The sequence below is a fragment of the Elgaria multicarinata genome, chromosome 8 (assembly GCF_023053635.1).
Source record: "Elgaria multicarinata webbii isolate HBS135686 ecotype San Diego chromosome 8, rElgMul1.1.pri, whole genome shotgun sequence".
Classification (NCBI taxonomy): Eukaryota; Metazoa; Chordata; class Lepidosauria; order Squamata; family Anguidae; genus Elgaria; species Elgaria multicarinata.
Genome location: NC_086178.1, coordinates 80,585,143 through 80,600,528, shown reverse-complemented (window position 1 = coordinate 80,600,528; position 15,386 = coordinate 80,585,143). Strand labels below are relative to the sequence as shown.

At 42.5% G+C, this 15,386-nt stretch overlaps 1 protein-coding gene across 1 annotated transcript in view; it reads left to right on the top strand.

The window, feature by feature from the left end:
* CFAP46 (cilia and flagella associated protein 46) overlaps nt 1-15,386 on the top strand; it is a 100,586-nt gene that overhangs the window by 72,297 nt on the left and 12,903 nt on the right. The window contains 8 exon segments of the mRNA XM_063132844.1: nt 1,473-1,652; nt 3,265-3,435; nt 5,094-5,191; nt 5,484-5,653; nt 6,415-6,584; nt 7,196-7,308; nt 10,420-10,610; nt 14,668-14,832. Coding sequence (XP_062988914.1) covers nt 1,473-1,652; nt 3,265-3,435; nt 5,094-5,191; nt 5,484-5,653; nt 6,415-6,584; nt 7,196-7,308; nt 10,420-10,610; nt 14,668-14,832 — 1,258 coding nt within the window.

The window sequence follows — 15,386 nt, the reverse complement described above, 5'->3', positions numbered from 1 at the left end:
CTGGAATGGTGTTATGTCAAGGCATTTTGGGGGGAAATGGCGGCTGCCAGGATCAGCTGTCTGCTGTGATGCCACAGGCTGCAGTGAAAAAAGAATAAAATAATAAAAAAGAATAAAAGGGAGAAAACCCACAGACAAATATGAGTATGAAGAAAAAAATAGCAGGAAACAAATGTGATTTCAGTAAAGGAACATAAGATAAATGTCATTTTCTGTCCAAAATATATAAGCTCGCCCTGTCTGATACCTTTTATGTTTCAGCTGTCAAACATACAAGGTAACTGACAAGGCAAGATTGTGTGCAAGGCTGATTTGGCAGCCTTTGATATTTGACAGCTGGGGAAAAGGGGTACAGATCACCCCCTTAGCAGGGTGATCCCTGGGCTTTAAAGTAATTGCAATGACCCTTGGGGTGCCCTGCTTTGAATCTCTGCTTGCCCCAAACATCTTTTTCACAGAGATCTACAAACAACTCCCCTTTTCTCTCTCTCTTGCAGTAATTGTGGCTACATTTGACAGCTGTCAAACTTTGCTTCAGTTAGTGTGAATGGCAAGGAAAAGGAGGTGGCGTGTAGATCTCTGTGAAAAGCCCCATTTTGCACAAATACATGAAGGCAACATTTTTAAAAAGACGGGAACTGCAACCAGGGACTTGGCAGCAGACAAGATGAGTTCTGCTAAAAAGTGCCACTTGGGCACCGTTGGAGGGCCTGTCAGTCGTTTACAGATGAGATTCTGCTGCTCTTTCCAAGCCATTCACTCAATGATGCCCACAACCCATGATGGTTGTCAGGGCCGAGTTTGGACGACACACCAACCTATCATGGGTACAACCACCCCAAGAACAATCCATGGGTTGTTAGGGTGGCTTGTTGCCCGTGCACAAGCCACCCTGCAGGAATTGTTCCAGATTCACATGACATGACAGCCTACAGTGGCTTGTCACCAACGACGGGTTGTTGTGCTGTGCGAATGCAGTCAATGTGGCAGATGGGAGAGTCCAATCGGGTCTCTCCGCCTTTCTAATAGCCACAGGTAAAGCATTTTGCCAGTGGGACATTCTTCCCTCATGGTCCCTGTTGGAACAAGATGCTGCCAGCATCCCTACTCTGGCAGTTCACTTTACTTTTGCTTGCTGAGAAGCCTCTGCTGCCTGCCACATCAATCCCCTTCCCCAATGTGCTTTCTTTTTCTTTCAACCTGGTGCACAGCCTTCCCCAATCTGGTGCCCCCCAGATGTGGCAGAGGAAAGCAGGCCCTTCAAATATTCAAACTTCCTCTAGGATTCTTACGTGTGAGAAGTGTTCAATTGATTTTTTTCAGCATTTAATACTTTTTGCTAAAAATTGTTATACAAGATCAGAATCGTCTCTTCTCTCGGAAGTGATAAACGGCCGAACGTTTTATAGCTACATTTGTTTATGTAGTTTAAACAATACTGAATGCAAAGCTTTTTGATTGTTACTTTATAGAGGAGACAGACCTTGACCCAGAAATACCTGTTTCAGTCAACGGAGGTTTTGCTGCAATGCATTAATGTTGCAATCAATAACAACCTGATAGATACCTTGGCTGCTGCTAGTTTGGAAATGGTGGAGTGCTTTGGACGATTTGACCCAGTTTCAGCAACCCAGTTTTTGGCTCTTTATCAGGTAAGGCAACAACTACTTTTTAATCAGTCATTTAGAACAATAATAAGCTAAATTAATGTTAGGGGTATTAACTAACTATGAATGCAGACTATTATTGAATGAAGAGGGAGAAAGGGTGGGAATAAGAGACCCTGGAGAGAAGTCAGGCGGAAAGGGAGGAGCAACACTGGGTCATGAGGTGCTACAAGAGACTTGCAGCAAGGGAGGCAACGTCATGGAAAGATCCACCATGAGGGCAGGACTTGGTCGGCTGCTTAAGACCGAGAAGGGAGGGATCTGTAGTAGCCAGTGGCAGTTCAGTAGCAACTCTTACGAATGGTGTTTTAACTCAGGTAGTTTACCTGAAGCCTCCTCTACTATACAAACCCTGCTAGAAAAGCTTGTTGTCAATTGTTGCGTAAGGATGCTGCCTGTAGCCTTCGTCAGGAGCCTGCATTCACACAGATTCAGAGGACAGTCCAGCTGGGCTATCATCCAACTGATGAAACTGCAGCTGGCTTCACCCTCTCTGGCACCAATATTCTCACTGCGGGGGACTTCCTACAACCTTGACGCCTTGTCAACTCCTTCCCCCATTCCTTCCCCGTCTGACAAAGAATCAATTTCCATGTTTTCTTGGGCCATGTCTGTAGAGGTGCTGGAACCAATTCTTAAACCAGTCTTGCTCTTAGACAAAAGGCCGAGAAGCAAGAATGTAGGCCTTTAGATAATTCATTTTCAAAGGATGCTTTTTGTTTGTTTCATCTCATCTTATTGTAAGCCTGCTGCTTTTTCAGGTACTTGATTCCTCCTTTAGGCCTTCCCTTATCTAGCCTCTTCAGCCCCTTCCCTCAGAGATCACAGCGGCTCAGCCAGTGATAACCAGAGATGAGCAGGTTGCTTACCTGTAACCCTATCGTGGTGACATTTGTTTAGCTCAGCCAAACACTTGTAGAAGCTTCCTCACTCCCACTACAATCCCTGATATACACCAGTAATCCTTTAGTAAATTATATAACTACTAGCCTGACTTGTGCAGATGATCTGCACGCTAGTATTTCATTGCTCAGTACCATACTATTCCAGCTTTTCCATGTGTGCCCAGAAAAGCCGTGTGTGAGTGAGGCCAACTAGGAGTCCATTGGACTACCCCCTTCCCAGCCACTCCCTCCCACTCCCTCCGCTTGAGGCCTCTGCACGAAGCACTTCGGCAATGATATGTTTCAGTGCTGCTGCCCCTTCCCAGCTGCTACACCCTGCTCCCAGCTGTGTTTATATGTCCTGTTCCTTCGCAACACAAAGTTCTTCTCATAGCTACATACAAAGTTCTATGCCATGCATTGCCACACATCACCTTACCATTTTATATAGAGGGATTACCTAATCAGGCATAAAAAATAAGGTTCCAGAAAGCGAACAAGATTTATGGAGAGATTGCTCCTTGGAAGGAAGTTAAATAATTGAAAAAATACCACTCTTCATATTTTATTGTCAGAGCATGTTTCCTTTAATTTGTTTTTAAGAATAGCAGTATATGTGCTACTTTTCATTTCATACTTGCTTGATAGGATTTTCAGTAGCAGCCTGCTTAAAAACATTTGCCAAACTACACTGTAATATTAAACTCTTCCAGAGCTGTTCAGCATCAATGATGATGAAAAACATCCTGTTAGAAGCTACGTTGAACACCAGCAGTTCACAACTGGCAGCTATGCTGCATCTACAGCAACACTTAGAAAAAAAGGGAGATACAACAAGCAGCCTTTTCAAAAATGTGGAGCAGAGATTAGCTACTATCTCAAAGGTAACTTGATCAGTTAAAATGATAATTCCCCATCTAGCTAAGAATGGATGCATAGAAGCCTGCTTCCACCTCCATATATGCTGTCAACACCTGTTTGAGGGCATATATGGTAACTTGGGCTGCAATCCTATGCTTGTTTAGTCTGAATAAAGTCCTCTAACTCCTAACATTCCCCAATGAGTCATGTTTTTTTCTGTCTAAACATACGTGGGATTGCATTGTATTTAAATAGGTCCTTCTAAAAAGAAGTATTAATCCCACAAGTCTTTATTCTTGTGCAGAAGCTTCACTGCTTAACTGAGCTAGTCATAAATTAATGAAGGTTGCAACTCTCTCAGATTGCCACACGCTAGACAGAAGTCTCAGACCTTGGAAGCTTCCGAGCATCCTATGCCCTGCTGGGCTACTCACACAGGACAGGAGAAACAACAGAGGTGATTTTCGCCTCTCCATCCTCCTTTTTTGTAATTTTAGCTCTGGACAGGTCTCTAAGCCCATCTAGAAGAGGCATGGAGCTGGGGCTAGAGAGACCATAAGATTTCGTTTATCCTGGCCCTCTTTTCTCCTTCCTATCCAGCCCACAAAAACACCTCTTTTTTGTCCTCTCTGAGTTCATCACAGGCCACTTTTGCAGCCTGGGATGCAGACACTGTGGTTCTTTCTGCAGCAGCTGTGACGGGGCGTGGGGAGGGAACTCAAAAGTCCCCATCCCAAAGTCGTTGCATTCATTGCATAATCAGAAAAATCTTAAGGCCCTTCTCTCTAGGGCCTATTCTACCCCAAGCAGGATATTGCACTATGAAAGTGGTATGAAAGCGGTATATAAAAGACAGGAGGCGCACTACTGCTTTATAGCGGTATTGAAATGCACTGACAACTGTTGGGGCCCATATTAAGCTCCATCACACGTAGGAAAACATGCTCCCTACCGTCGCTTCTCTGCTGCTGGTTTTGTTGCTCAGTTACTTCCTGTTTCAAACAGGAAGTAAACAACGAGCACGAGGCCCATTCAGTTGGGCGCTCTAATCACGCTGCTTCTCCTGCACACAGCAGGAGAGAGCAGCAACTTCTGGTTTTAAAAATATTTAGGACTTTCTGTGGTTTTTCTTGTGGCGCAAGGAAGGCCAGAAGCGTCGGAAGGCGCGCAGGAGGCAGGTGATATGTGAGGGACCTGCGAAAAATCCGTGAGTGCCCAGTAACGAGCGTGCAATAAAATGCTTGTCAGATGGAGCCCTGACACATACCATATACCGCTTTCATACTGCTATATCCTGGTTGGTGTGGCTCCTGCCTTTTATATATCGCTTTCATACCACTTTCATAGTGCAATAGCCAGTTTGGTGCAGATTAGGCCTAGGATGCACTCCAGTGACCCGCAGGATTGTGCCCCTAAACAGTTATTTCATTTTTCCTCCCAATATTGAAATGTTCAACCATTTAGGAACTTCCTTAGCATGGAAATTACTAGTAAGGCAACTTGCATTACTTCTCTTGTATACTATTACTATTAAGCAATAATCAATGAAATATATTTTATGAAAAAAAATTACAAATACTGTATCCCTGGCATTTTGTGATGGAATTAGTTGGAGCACTTTGTGACTGAAACTACATTTTAAAACATTCTCAAAAGTAATGCATTATTATTTTTTGCATAGGCATGGGGAAACCTTTGCATTTCTACACAACACTTTAATATCATGAATGAATTGCCACCAAATTTTCATGTAATCATTCTCCAGCATTCAGAAGACAGGTATGAATATAATCGTTTTTATGATGTGTTGATTTTACAGTCGATGTCTCACGTGTCATTGCTCTGCGACAGGCATAACACTTAACCATGAGTAATGCTTGTCATATTTGTTTGACTTAAACTTGGTTAAATTCTCAACTATATAATTTGATTTAACTTGCCACGCTGTATAGGGAGACACCAAAGACAACATAGTTATGTAAACATGCCAGAGCAGAAGGCAATAAGGAATTATTTGCGATTTTTTAAAACAACAACAACAACCCACATCTGATTGTCATCCCCCCAATAGATCTCTCTTATATGGTGCAGTTCTTGAGAAAGTAAAATCAACCAACCCAAAAGAACAAAGGGAGAAGGAAAAAGGTGGACAACAGAAGGAAAAAGCTGGACAACAGAAAGAAAAGGGTGGTCAGAAGGAAAAGAGTGGACAACAGAAAGGAAAACCCGTTCAACCAACTTGTAAGTGTTTCTAAGCAGTGTAAATAGGATTATGCTGTCTTTTGTTGGGCTGCACTGAATGTTCACACATGAATAATTTGGGCAAAAAATGCCCTTGAGAGCCTGCCTCCTCCCACCTTGTCATCTGTTGTCTCATTGGCAGTGGCTTCAGCACGATTTTTTAACCGCATCTTCTTGTTGAAGAGTGTTCTCAGCTAGTTATGGATCGTGTCATAAGCAAGATGGTGTTATAGTGCCATGTAGCCTGTCGCAAAGCCAATCACAAAGCCAATTTGGAATGAAGGCAATGATTCTTGCTCTCACTTTGAATGGGCAAACATTTTGTCTTTCATGAAACAGAGAAGTACTTTCCATAGCATTCAGAAGCTTCAGCCAAAAGCACCCATTATTAGTGTTTAGTACAAACGGAAAAGATTGTTTGGTGTTGAAAATGATCACTTTGAATTCCCTGTGCAGATGTTTAGCCTGTACACTCAATGGGGGTTAGAATTGTGGCACTCCAATTCCATGGTTCATGCATTCCTCATGAGTACCTGTCTAGATACACAATTATAAAATTGCCTGGCACTTAATTTATTTCCTACAGTCAGTCATTTTCCTACAGTCAGTCCTACAGTCAATGACTACAGTCAGTCATTTTCTCTTGTACGTAGAATCTTTCAACACTTGTGCTTCACAGATATGGATATGAAAAATGAAGTTATAATGCATTTTTAAAACATACAATGCATTTAACAGGCTTGTATTTTAATTATCACCAGTGAAGGCTAAAATTGTGCGGTCCTCTGTGGATTCGGATACATTCTTGAATTTGTTGAATAAGGTAAAGCTTTTCAAAGAGGAGAACATGAAAAGTCTCCTGGAACGACTATCACCAGATACAACCCAGGGAGACCGACGATGGCAAGGATCAGCTGCCGAATTAGATACAGTAAGAAAACCAGCTTTCTTGCTTAAACAGTTATTTAGGTACTGCACTTGTTCCTGTTAGTGGTTTTACAAGTGATATACTGAGATAGTACAGTAATATTCAATAACTACTGTTTCTCTCTTAAATGACTTGTAACAGTTGTGCATACAATATAAGCTGTCGTCCAGAATAGTTTCACTAGTGTCAGCAAGATCAGTCTCTAGGGAACTCTCCAGTCTTCAGTTAGCGGGAGCATAGCCAATACTGGCTCACAGCCTGACCTAAGCTGGGTTGCAAGAGCAACACTCCTTCCGTGCTAATATATGGTAAACAATTAAGAAGTGGGTAAGTAGGCTCCAAGTATGAAAAGGTTGAAGATTACTGCTCTTGAGAATGATTTTCCGAGTATTGCCATTGCAGTTATTGTGCCAACATAGTCTTTAGAGATTATAAATTAAGTAATGTAAGCATAAAAATAAAATTGAAAAGCATAACATACCCAAAGCTTAAAAGTGATTGTTATACTAGAGATATGTTGCTAATTTGTCATGATTATTCTGTTAGTATTTGACTATTATATTGACATTTCTTTGTTATGTTTATGCTTTTTTAATTTGACCTTTTTGTCATAGAATGTGGAACATAAAGATGAGCAATATTGTACATCAGAATTCCAGGCTATATTGAACGATATGGAAGAATATCTGAAACCTGTTTTGTCGCAGTTTGACTTCTCTGAGCTAAGGTATTTTTTTCAATTTCATATACTCTAAATTATATTAAAAATGAACTTTTATTTGTAGAAATCATTGCACTCTTACTCTCAAAAGACCAGTGCCCATGACTAATTCTGGTTTGATGGGTCCATACAATCTTTCACCTGTGAAGAAGTCATCATGTGAGTATATCACCACTTCCAGTTCACAATTCAACTAGAAAAATTGGTTGTACACACTGACCCTTTGGTTATATTTTAATCATGAGTGCTCAGAGTGAAGAGACAACTTCTTTTTTAAAGTATGTATATAAGCCTTTATAAGAAGTCCTTATGAGCCTCGTGTGGCACAGAGCGGTAAAGCAGCAGTTTCTGCAGCTGAAACTCTCCCCACGGCCTGAGTTTGATCCCAGCGGAAGCTGGTTTCAGGCAGCCGGCTCGGGTCGACTCAGCCTTCCATCCTCCCGAGGTCGGTAAAATGAGTATCCAGTTATCTGGGGGAAAGGTAATCACGGCCGGGGAAGGCAACGGCAAACCACCCCGCTATAAGGCCTGCCAAGAAAAGGTCAGCGAAAGCTGGCATCCCTCCAAGAGTCAGTAATGACTCAGTGCTTGCATGAGAGGTTCCTTTCCTTTACAAGAAGTCCTTAACAGTGCCCTGCCTTGAATAGGAGACATAAGAGGTTAACATGAAAATAAGTGTCTAAGGGTGCAATCCTATGCATGTTTAGACAGAAAAACATCCTACAACTTCCAGAATCCACCAGCTAGCATAGCTGGCTAGAGAACACTGGGAGTTCTAAGACTTTTTTCTGTCTAAACATGCATAGGATTGCACCCTAAGTGATTGTGCAATAAAACATAGCACTATTACCAAATATAAGCAAGTGCTTCAGAAAGTTAGAGTTGAATGTTACTAATTGAAAATCTTAAATAATATTCCCAAATTTGGTGGAGGGGGCAAAAAAGAGCCAGCCCTTTCTAATACGTACAAGCTGTTCAGAAAAATCAATCTCAAACCTGTTTTTTTTAAGCAGCAGAATCTTGTGGCATCTTAAAGGCTGAACATATTTATTGGAAGCGAAAATCAATGAAATATAAGGCATAGTAGAAGTTCTATGTCATTTCTAGGCCACTCCTAAGCATTAAAGATAAAAGCAATTTCCAGAGTAGCCCAGCTTCATTTTATGGCACTTTTTGGCCAGAAAGCAACCAAAGGAGCGCACCAAATGTTAAAATACAAATAAAACAATAAAAAAGAAAATATACAGACAAACACAATTTTAGCAATATAATAAAAACCCGAAGGCGGCAAAACTAACAAATATTAAGGGACAAGAGCAGCATCCTCAATCATAAAATGCTTGAGAGAAGAGAATAGTCTTTGCCATCCATTGCAAAGAAGAGAGAGGGGGGAACCAAATGTACCTCATAAGGAAAAGAATTCCAGACTCAGAGACGTCATAGAACATAGGAATCAATCACTTTATTACGGTCCGAGACCAGCACAATAGAACATAGGAAGCTGTCTTATACTCAGTCAGATCTTTGGTCCATCTAGTCTAGTATTGTCTGCACTGACTGGCAGCTGCTTTCTAGGTTCTCCTCCAGGATTCCTTCCTAGTGGACCTGGGACCTTCTGCATACAAAACAGGTGTTCTCCCATTGAGCTTCAGCCCTCCCCAAAGAGGTCCTTGTGCCATTTTGCACTGGTTGTGGTTTCTGAACTCTTGATTTGTCAAACACAGCTCCACATAGAGCATGAAGTCAATAAAATGGGAAAACCCTTAGGGCATGCCAAAAAACAATGGGATAGACCCAAAATATGTTTTATTCATCAGAAACGAGTAGTTCCAACAGGTTTTGGACCACACACAGGTCCTTTGGGGAAATTTAGTATGATCAATCAAATAATGCTTGCTGTTCTAACACTGTCTCCTATGCTATACTACAGGAGACTGGCGTTTATCGAGCAAGAATGATTTGATTGAATCATACCAAATTTCCCTGAAGAAGGACTTATATGTGTTCTGAAACATTTGGAACTATTTTTGTTGAATGAAACGTCTTTTTTGTCTACCCTGTTGATGTTTTGCTTTTTGGCTTCCCACTTAGAATCTGATCACTGTTGCACGTGCGACAATGATCCAATCTGCTCCCATCAAGAAGGGATGTTTTGATGAGGAAAACCTACCCATCTTGATTTGGAATGGGCTGCCTTTTTTTAAAAAAACAACTCTTGGGAAAAGCTCCCACTTATGAAAGAGAAGTAATATTGCCGGATGGGCTGCATGACCCTTTCCTGGTGGCTTCAATATAAAACTGCTTCAATACATAGAATGCTTCGGTCACCATGCCCAGTCGAGACCATCAGCAAAGTGAATCACTTGCCACGTAATCTTAGCTATACAGAATGTACAGTCATTCAAAGAAACAATGCTGAGATCCTAATCAAAAAAGTCACGAAGAAGAAAATGCTGTCATCATGAACAAACTGGAAATACAAACAGGAGGCTGAGAGGCAATTCTCCAACACCACATTTTATACGCTGTACAAGAAAGAACTGTATAACCTGATGGAGGGTGTTTTTATATATATATATATATATATAGATGTGCAGAACAAACCTGAACAGACATATTCCAAAAGCCTTGCCCAGGATCCTTCTACTACTTCTGAAAATACGTATATCAGACAATCCTGGGCATCTCATTGTTTTGGGCATTGGCCCTTTCAGAGTAACATACCTTTCCTGTGCCATCGATAACTCTACTTGTGACCACTGATCCAATAGTGCTGGGCTCATAGGGGGGAAGACAGGAGAAAGCAAATAACTTCTTATGCTTGTTCATTGGCAGAATCACTCTGTAGCACTCACTGCCTATGTGTGGAACCGAAAACAGCCCTTTAATAACAAAACACATAGGTCAATGGGGCCATCAAAACTGTGAAGATAGTGCAAACCTGTGTTAGCTTAAGGAAAGCTATGAGGAGGCGATTTTATCAGTGCATGACAAAGCCAAGAAGATACTGCTTTTGCTACTACAGATAGCATGAAGTATTTCATTCCGTTAGTGTTCTTTAGAAATTCTCTCCTGCGTTATATTTTTATGATCTTTTTTTTTTTTTTGTCTCATTAGGCACCAAAGTCCAGCAGTCTCCCCAACTGGCTCAGGAAAAAACAAAGGTGACTCAGGAAAAACTAAAACAGGTGACTCAGGGAAAGCCAGGAAAGGTAGTCCAGGAAAAAGTAAAGCAGATGACTCTGGAAAAAACAAAGGAAATGAGGCAGGGAAAGCTAAAACTAAGGAGAAAAATATTGCAGCTCAAGGTATTAAGCTTCCAAGGATATTTGTAGTGAGAGATTATTAAACAAAATTACCTACTTGTGAAATAGTGTGGGGTTTTGTTTTGTTTTTTTTACAAAATTACAGATTTCAAATTAATTGTATTTTCAGGTTTGTATAAGGGCATGTCTAGGCCAGGGGGGTGGAGGGGGAGGATCTCGCGATATGCTGATCGCGAGATCCTCCCCCTCAGTCAACACACAGCGCACGACGTCCCAGGAGGAAGAGGACGTCGCGCTCTCCATTTTGTTTTTTGTTTTAATTGAAAAGTTTTTTTAAAACAAACAAACAAACACCTCCTGCTCACCCCACCCCACCCCCGATGGGCACCAAACGCCTCAGGAGCTCCATGCCTGGTTCCTCGTGAGGATCTGGGACAAAACCGGTATGGCGTCCCACACATCCCGCAGTTTTGAGATCATCCAGGGACCACAGGAAAAACCGGGACAAAAGTGTAGGGCAATATCCCAGGAAAAGGAGAGATCATCCCTCCCTGCTCCCAGGATCCCCTGTGCGTCATGTGGACACACAGGGATGATTCCGGGGCAATCCCCGGGATAAGCCCTCTTCTAGACATGCCCTAAGTTATCTGCACTGTATAGTTATGTACTTTCAGGGACTGATTGTTTTGGTACCATCTGTGGCTGCATTCAGACATGATGACAGTTCATGGTTTGTCACTATGACCATGAGCAGCCTCAGGCTCATGAAGTCCTCCCCCACTTCACTTCCTCTGTGTGCGAAAGGAAGAGAATTGAAGAGAAGATTTCATTCCTTATTTGCAGCAAACCATCATTTGCCATGACGTCTAGTTAAGATGGCAGCATAGTCAGTCGCATGCTTCATCATCCTCTGCCTCCTTAGCATGGTAATTTCTAGCTCTCATTTTTGGAAATCATTCTCTCTTCCTTTGCCAAGTAAGTGTGGTTGTTTTGTTTTCTTTGTTCGGCCTGATGGCGATGGAGAAGGCTGTGAAGGGGAAAGTAGTGCCAACTTTCCCCCCAGTGTACTGCTGGAGCAGTGATGGCTTTGCCTGAAGAATCTGAGGAAGGTGTTACGACATTACGTAGAGTTACGGCTGGAGATTTAAAGATAATCAAAGCCTCTATGGATATGCTACAAGGGTCGGTTGACTGTATAACAGTGCGGCTCGATGTTTTGGAAACTAGCGTTTCACAGCTGGAAGATAAATCTGGGCCTTATGAAACTGTGTTGTCTCTAATCTTATCTTGAAGACTCAGGTTAATGAGATAGAAAGTCAATCTCATCATTGTAATTTTCGAATCATTGGGATCTGTGAGCAAGCTGAGCAGTGTTAACCAACTGCCTTTATGGAGTCTTTTTTGTGTGAGTAATTGGATCAGCTATCAATTAGATATTGAGCAAGCACACCAAATTTTCAAAAACTTTACACAGCATTTTGGAAATGTATTTGGAGGTGGGAGTCTTCTAATTTTTCACTGAAGAGGATGAAGTTGTCAGTCAAAGAGGGAGGATTTAATTTTCTAGGTCTTAGTTTATATCGTAAAGCTCATTTGTTAACTTTTAATACTCCTCCATGGATTGTTTTGGAGTATATTATTAGTAGGCATGTGCTCCGCTCCGATTAGAAGCGCAGAAGCAGGAGCGAATTGGCCTGCTCCGCCTTGCCCAGAGGCGGAGTAGAAGCGGACCGCGGACCCCTAGAAACAAGGCGAAGAGAAGTGCCCATTTTCGGAGCGCTCCGGTTTCCGCGGTCCGGTCCGATCGCCATCTTGAAACATTTCGCCCATAGAATTGCATTGCAGAAAAGAAAGGGGGATAACTGTGTTGTTTTTGAAGCTATCATTCTGAAAATTCTTGTGCTCAGAGAGTCGTGGATGGGGGTCATTTTGAGACTACTCTCAGCTTTCTGCGTGGTGCGGGTCGCACGCTAGAATTTAAAAAAAACCCGGCGGGAAACACCTTTTTTGAAGGGCTGAGGGGCAGAGTCAACTCCCGGTCATGATCACATGATCCCAAAGTTGGAGGAGGGGATAGGCAAAACGGGTAACTTGGGATTCTGGGAAACTTCTCTTTCTTAGTCTGAACAGACTTTTCCCAGTGTTTTTTAAAACAGTAGCCCCACCAAATGCACAAACACAACCTGAAATCATATACTAAGCCAATAATAAGAGAGCACTGCTACCCACCCTAACTTTGGGGAACAACTGAAAAGATGTGGTGCAAGGGGATGAGCTCCCCTAGGGCATGCCATGTGGACGTGCCCCCACTCTCTCCTGTACTTGGGGAGCTATCACAGCCCTCCAAAGAGAGTAACCCGGTGGAGCAATGCCTATCATGAGTTGAAGTGAGCGGTTTACTTCTCTTAGTGGTGGAGCAATGTCTTTCATGAGCTGAACTGACAGCATTGCTTCTTAAAAGACTGGTCACTAGGACCAGTCAAATTGGCAGCTGCTTCCCCCTCCCCCGGGCACGTCCCCCTATTACTAGTAAAAGACAGATATAGCCTTTTTTTAAAAAGTTATTCTTGTTTATTCAGCAACACTGCTGCTTTTAATTCCACCCCTCCTTTGTTTATTTATTTATTCCATTTTATATGCATTACTGGCTTATCCTTGGCTCACTTCCTTATGCCCCCAGAAATGTCTGCTGCCTGCCTGCCTTCCCTCCCTCCTCCCCTGCCCGCCTCGCATGGATGTTGTGTGTGTCTGGCTTTGACTCAGGGGAGAAGTCCTTCCTGTGCTCAAGTTAGACTTTTGGAAGTTCCAAATCCATTTACTCCCCAATTCATGGCATGTTGGGATTTCCTTTGAAATGGCCCCATTGAGATGTCTGCAGGTTTAAGCCCCGCCAAAAATCAGGGGATGATGGGACTGCCTTGAGTCTTGGCATGCGTTTGTATCCCTGGACAAGCTATCATGATGGCGAGTTTGAGATTTTTAACTTGCAAATTGATGTAGCTATGGAAAGGGATGTGAATGGGGTGCCCGATTTTCATAAATTCCCCCAAAATCAGGGGATGATGGGACTGCCTTGAGTCTTGGCGTGCGTATGTATCCCTGGACAAGCTATCATGATGGCGAGTTTGAGATTTTTAACTTGCAAATTGACGGAGCTATGGAAAGGGGTGTGAATGGGGTGCCCGATTTTCATAAATTCCCAAAAAATCAGGGGATGATGGGATTGCCTTGAGTCTTGGCGTGCTTGTGTATACCCCCATGAGGTGTCATGGTGCCAAACTTGAGGTTTCTAACTTTCACAGAAAAAAAGTTATATACTTTTTTAGCTTAATGCAAGCCTATGGGTGGGGGGGGAAACGGAGCTCCAATCCGGATCCGGAGCTCCGAGCGGAGCGGAGCAGACATAGGCGGAGCGGGGGCGGGGCGGAGCGGGCCGATCCGCAAATCGCGGATCTGGAAGAGAAGCGGAGCGGGGGGGTCCGTGCACACCCCTAATTATTAGGCACCTCTTTATAGCTAGATGTAAAGGCAAACAAAGGCCTTAGCTAGACCTAAGGTTTATCCCGGGGTCGTCCCGGGTTCATTCCTGTTCATGTAAAATGACATTGGCCTGAGCTAGACCTAAGGTTTATCCCCGGGTCGTCCCTGCCTGCTCCCGGGATATCCTGTGTGTCATTTACATGAACAGGGATGACCCTGGGATAAGCCTTAGGTCTAGCTAAGGCCACACAGGATATCCCGGGAGCAGGCAAGGATGTCCCCGGGATGAACCTTAGGTCTAGCTAAGGCCAAAGAACCATTTGGAGTTACTTCTAAATGCAGCCTCTGTGTTAGAGTGGGTAAAGAAATGTTGGCTTATGGTTGACAATGGCTCTCTCCAACCCAAGAGTCTTGTAACCTGCATGATCCATACATCCCCAGAGCCTTCCCAAAGATGTTGCCAGAGAAAAAAGAGAGAGACTCCATTTACCTCTGTATTTTAATTAAGGATGAGAACAAGGTCAGTTTATTTGAACAGAAGAAAAAATGTTTCCCATGTAGGAATAGATATTATTGTTACTATTTTCCCTATGATTTACTGATCTGCCTCATTTTTCAGCTGGTCCTGAAGATATAGGAGAATGCATAATACTACTGGTGGACAAATTCCTTATGGAGTTACCTTTGGAAACTTTGCATATCTTTCAAGACGAGGCAATAGGTTCTGTGTCCAGAGACTTTTCTCTCCAGATTTTATACAACCGCTTACATAAAGAAGAATCAGGTACATCTATATTGAAATACATTTGAAAATATTAAAGTATTTTAAAATTAAAGTAATACAGACTATTAGACATTATCAAACTTGAAACCATTGTTTCAGATCCTGGTTTGTTCTGATCCTGGTAACCACAGTTTCCCACTTTGGATGTAACAGGAAACTATATTTAATTAAACTAAGAGGTCTTCTGTCACGGCTTGTGAAGAAAGGTGGTGAGATGCTAAAATAGAGCGTACAAGCACAACGTTTATGTGCATCTTGTCTTAATAGGCAGAATTATATTATGTCTGAACTGGGCCAGTTTGTAGTCACTACATTTGGACTATTATTTTGGCGCTAGGATGACACAAGAGAAAAACTAACATAGTAGAATTTCCCCCCACATATTACTGTGTTTATAGGATTTTGCTGCGTCTATGGCACAGCTGTCTTGGTGAAAATGATGCCCAACAAATTGAGCTGTTTCCCAGATTCTAGGGTCAGGAGAGCAAACCTAGGTTTAAGAAGCCCAGAGATACATCCAGGCTTTGAAAAACATGGAGATAACATGGAGATAT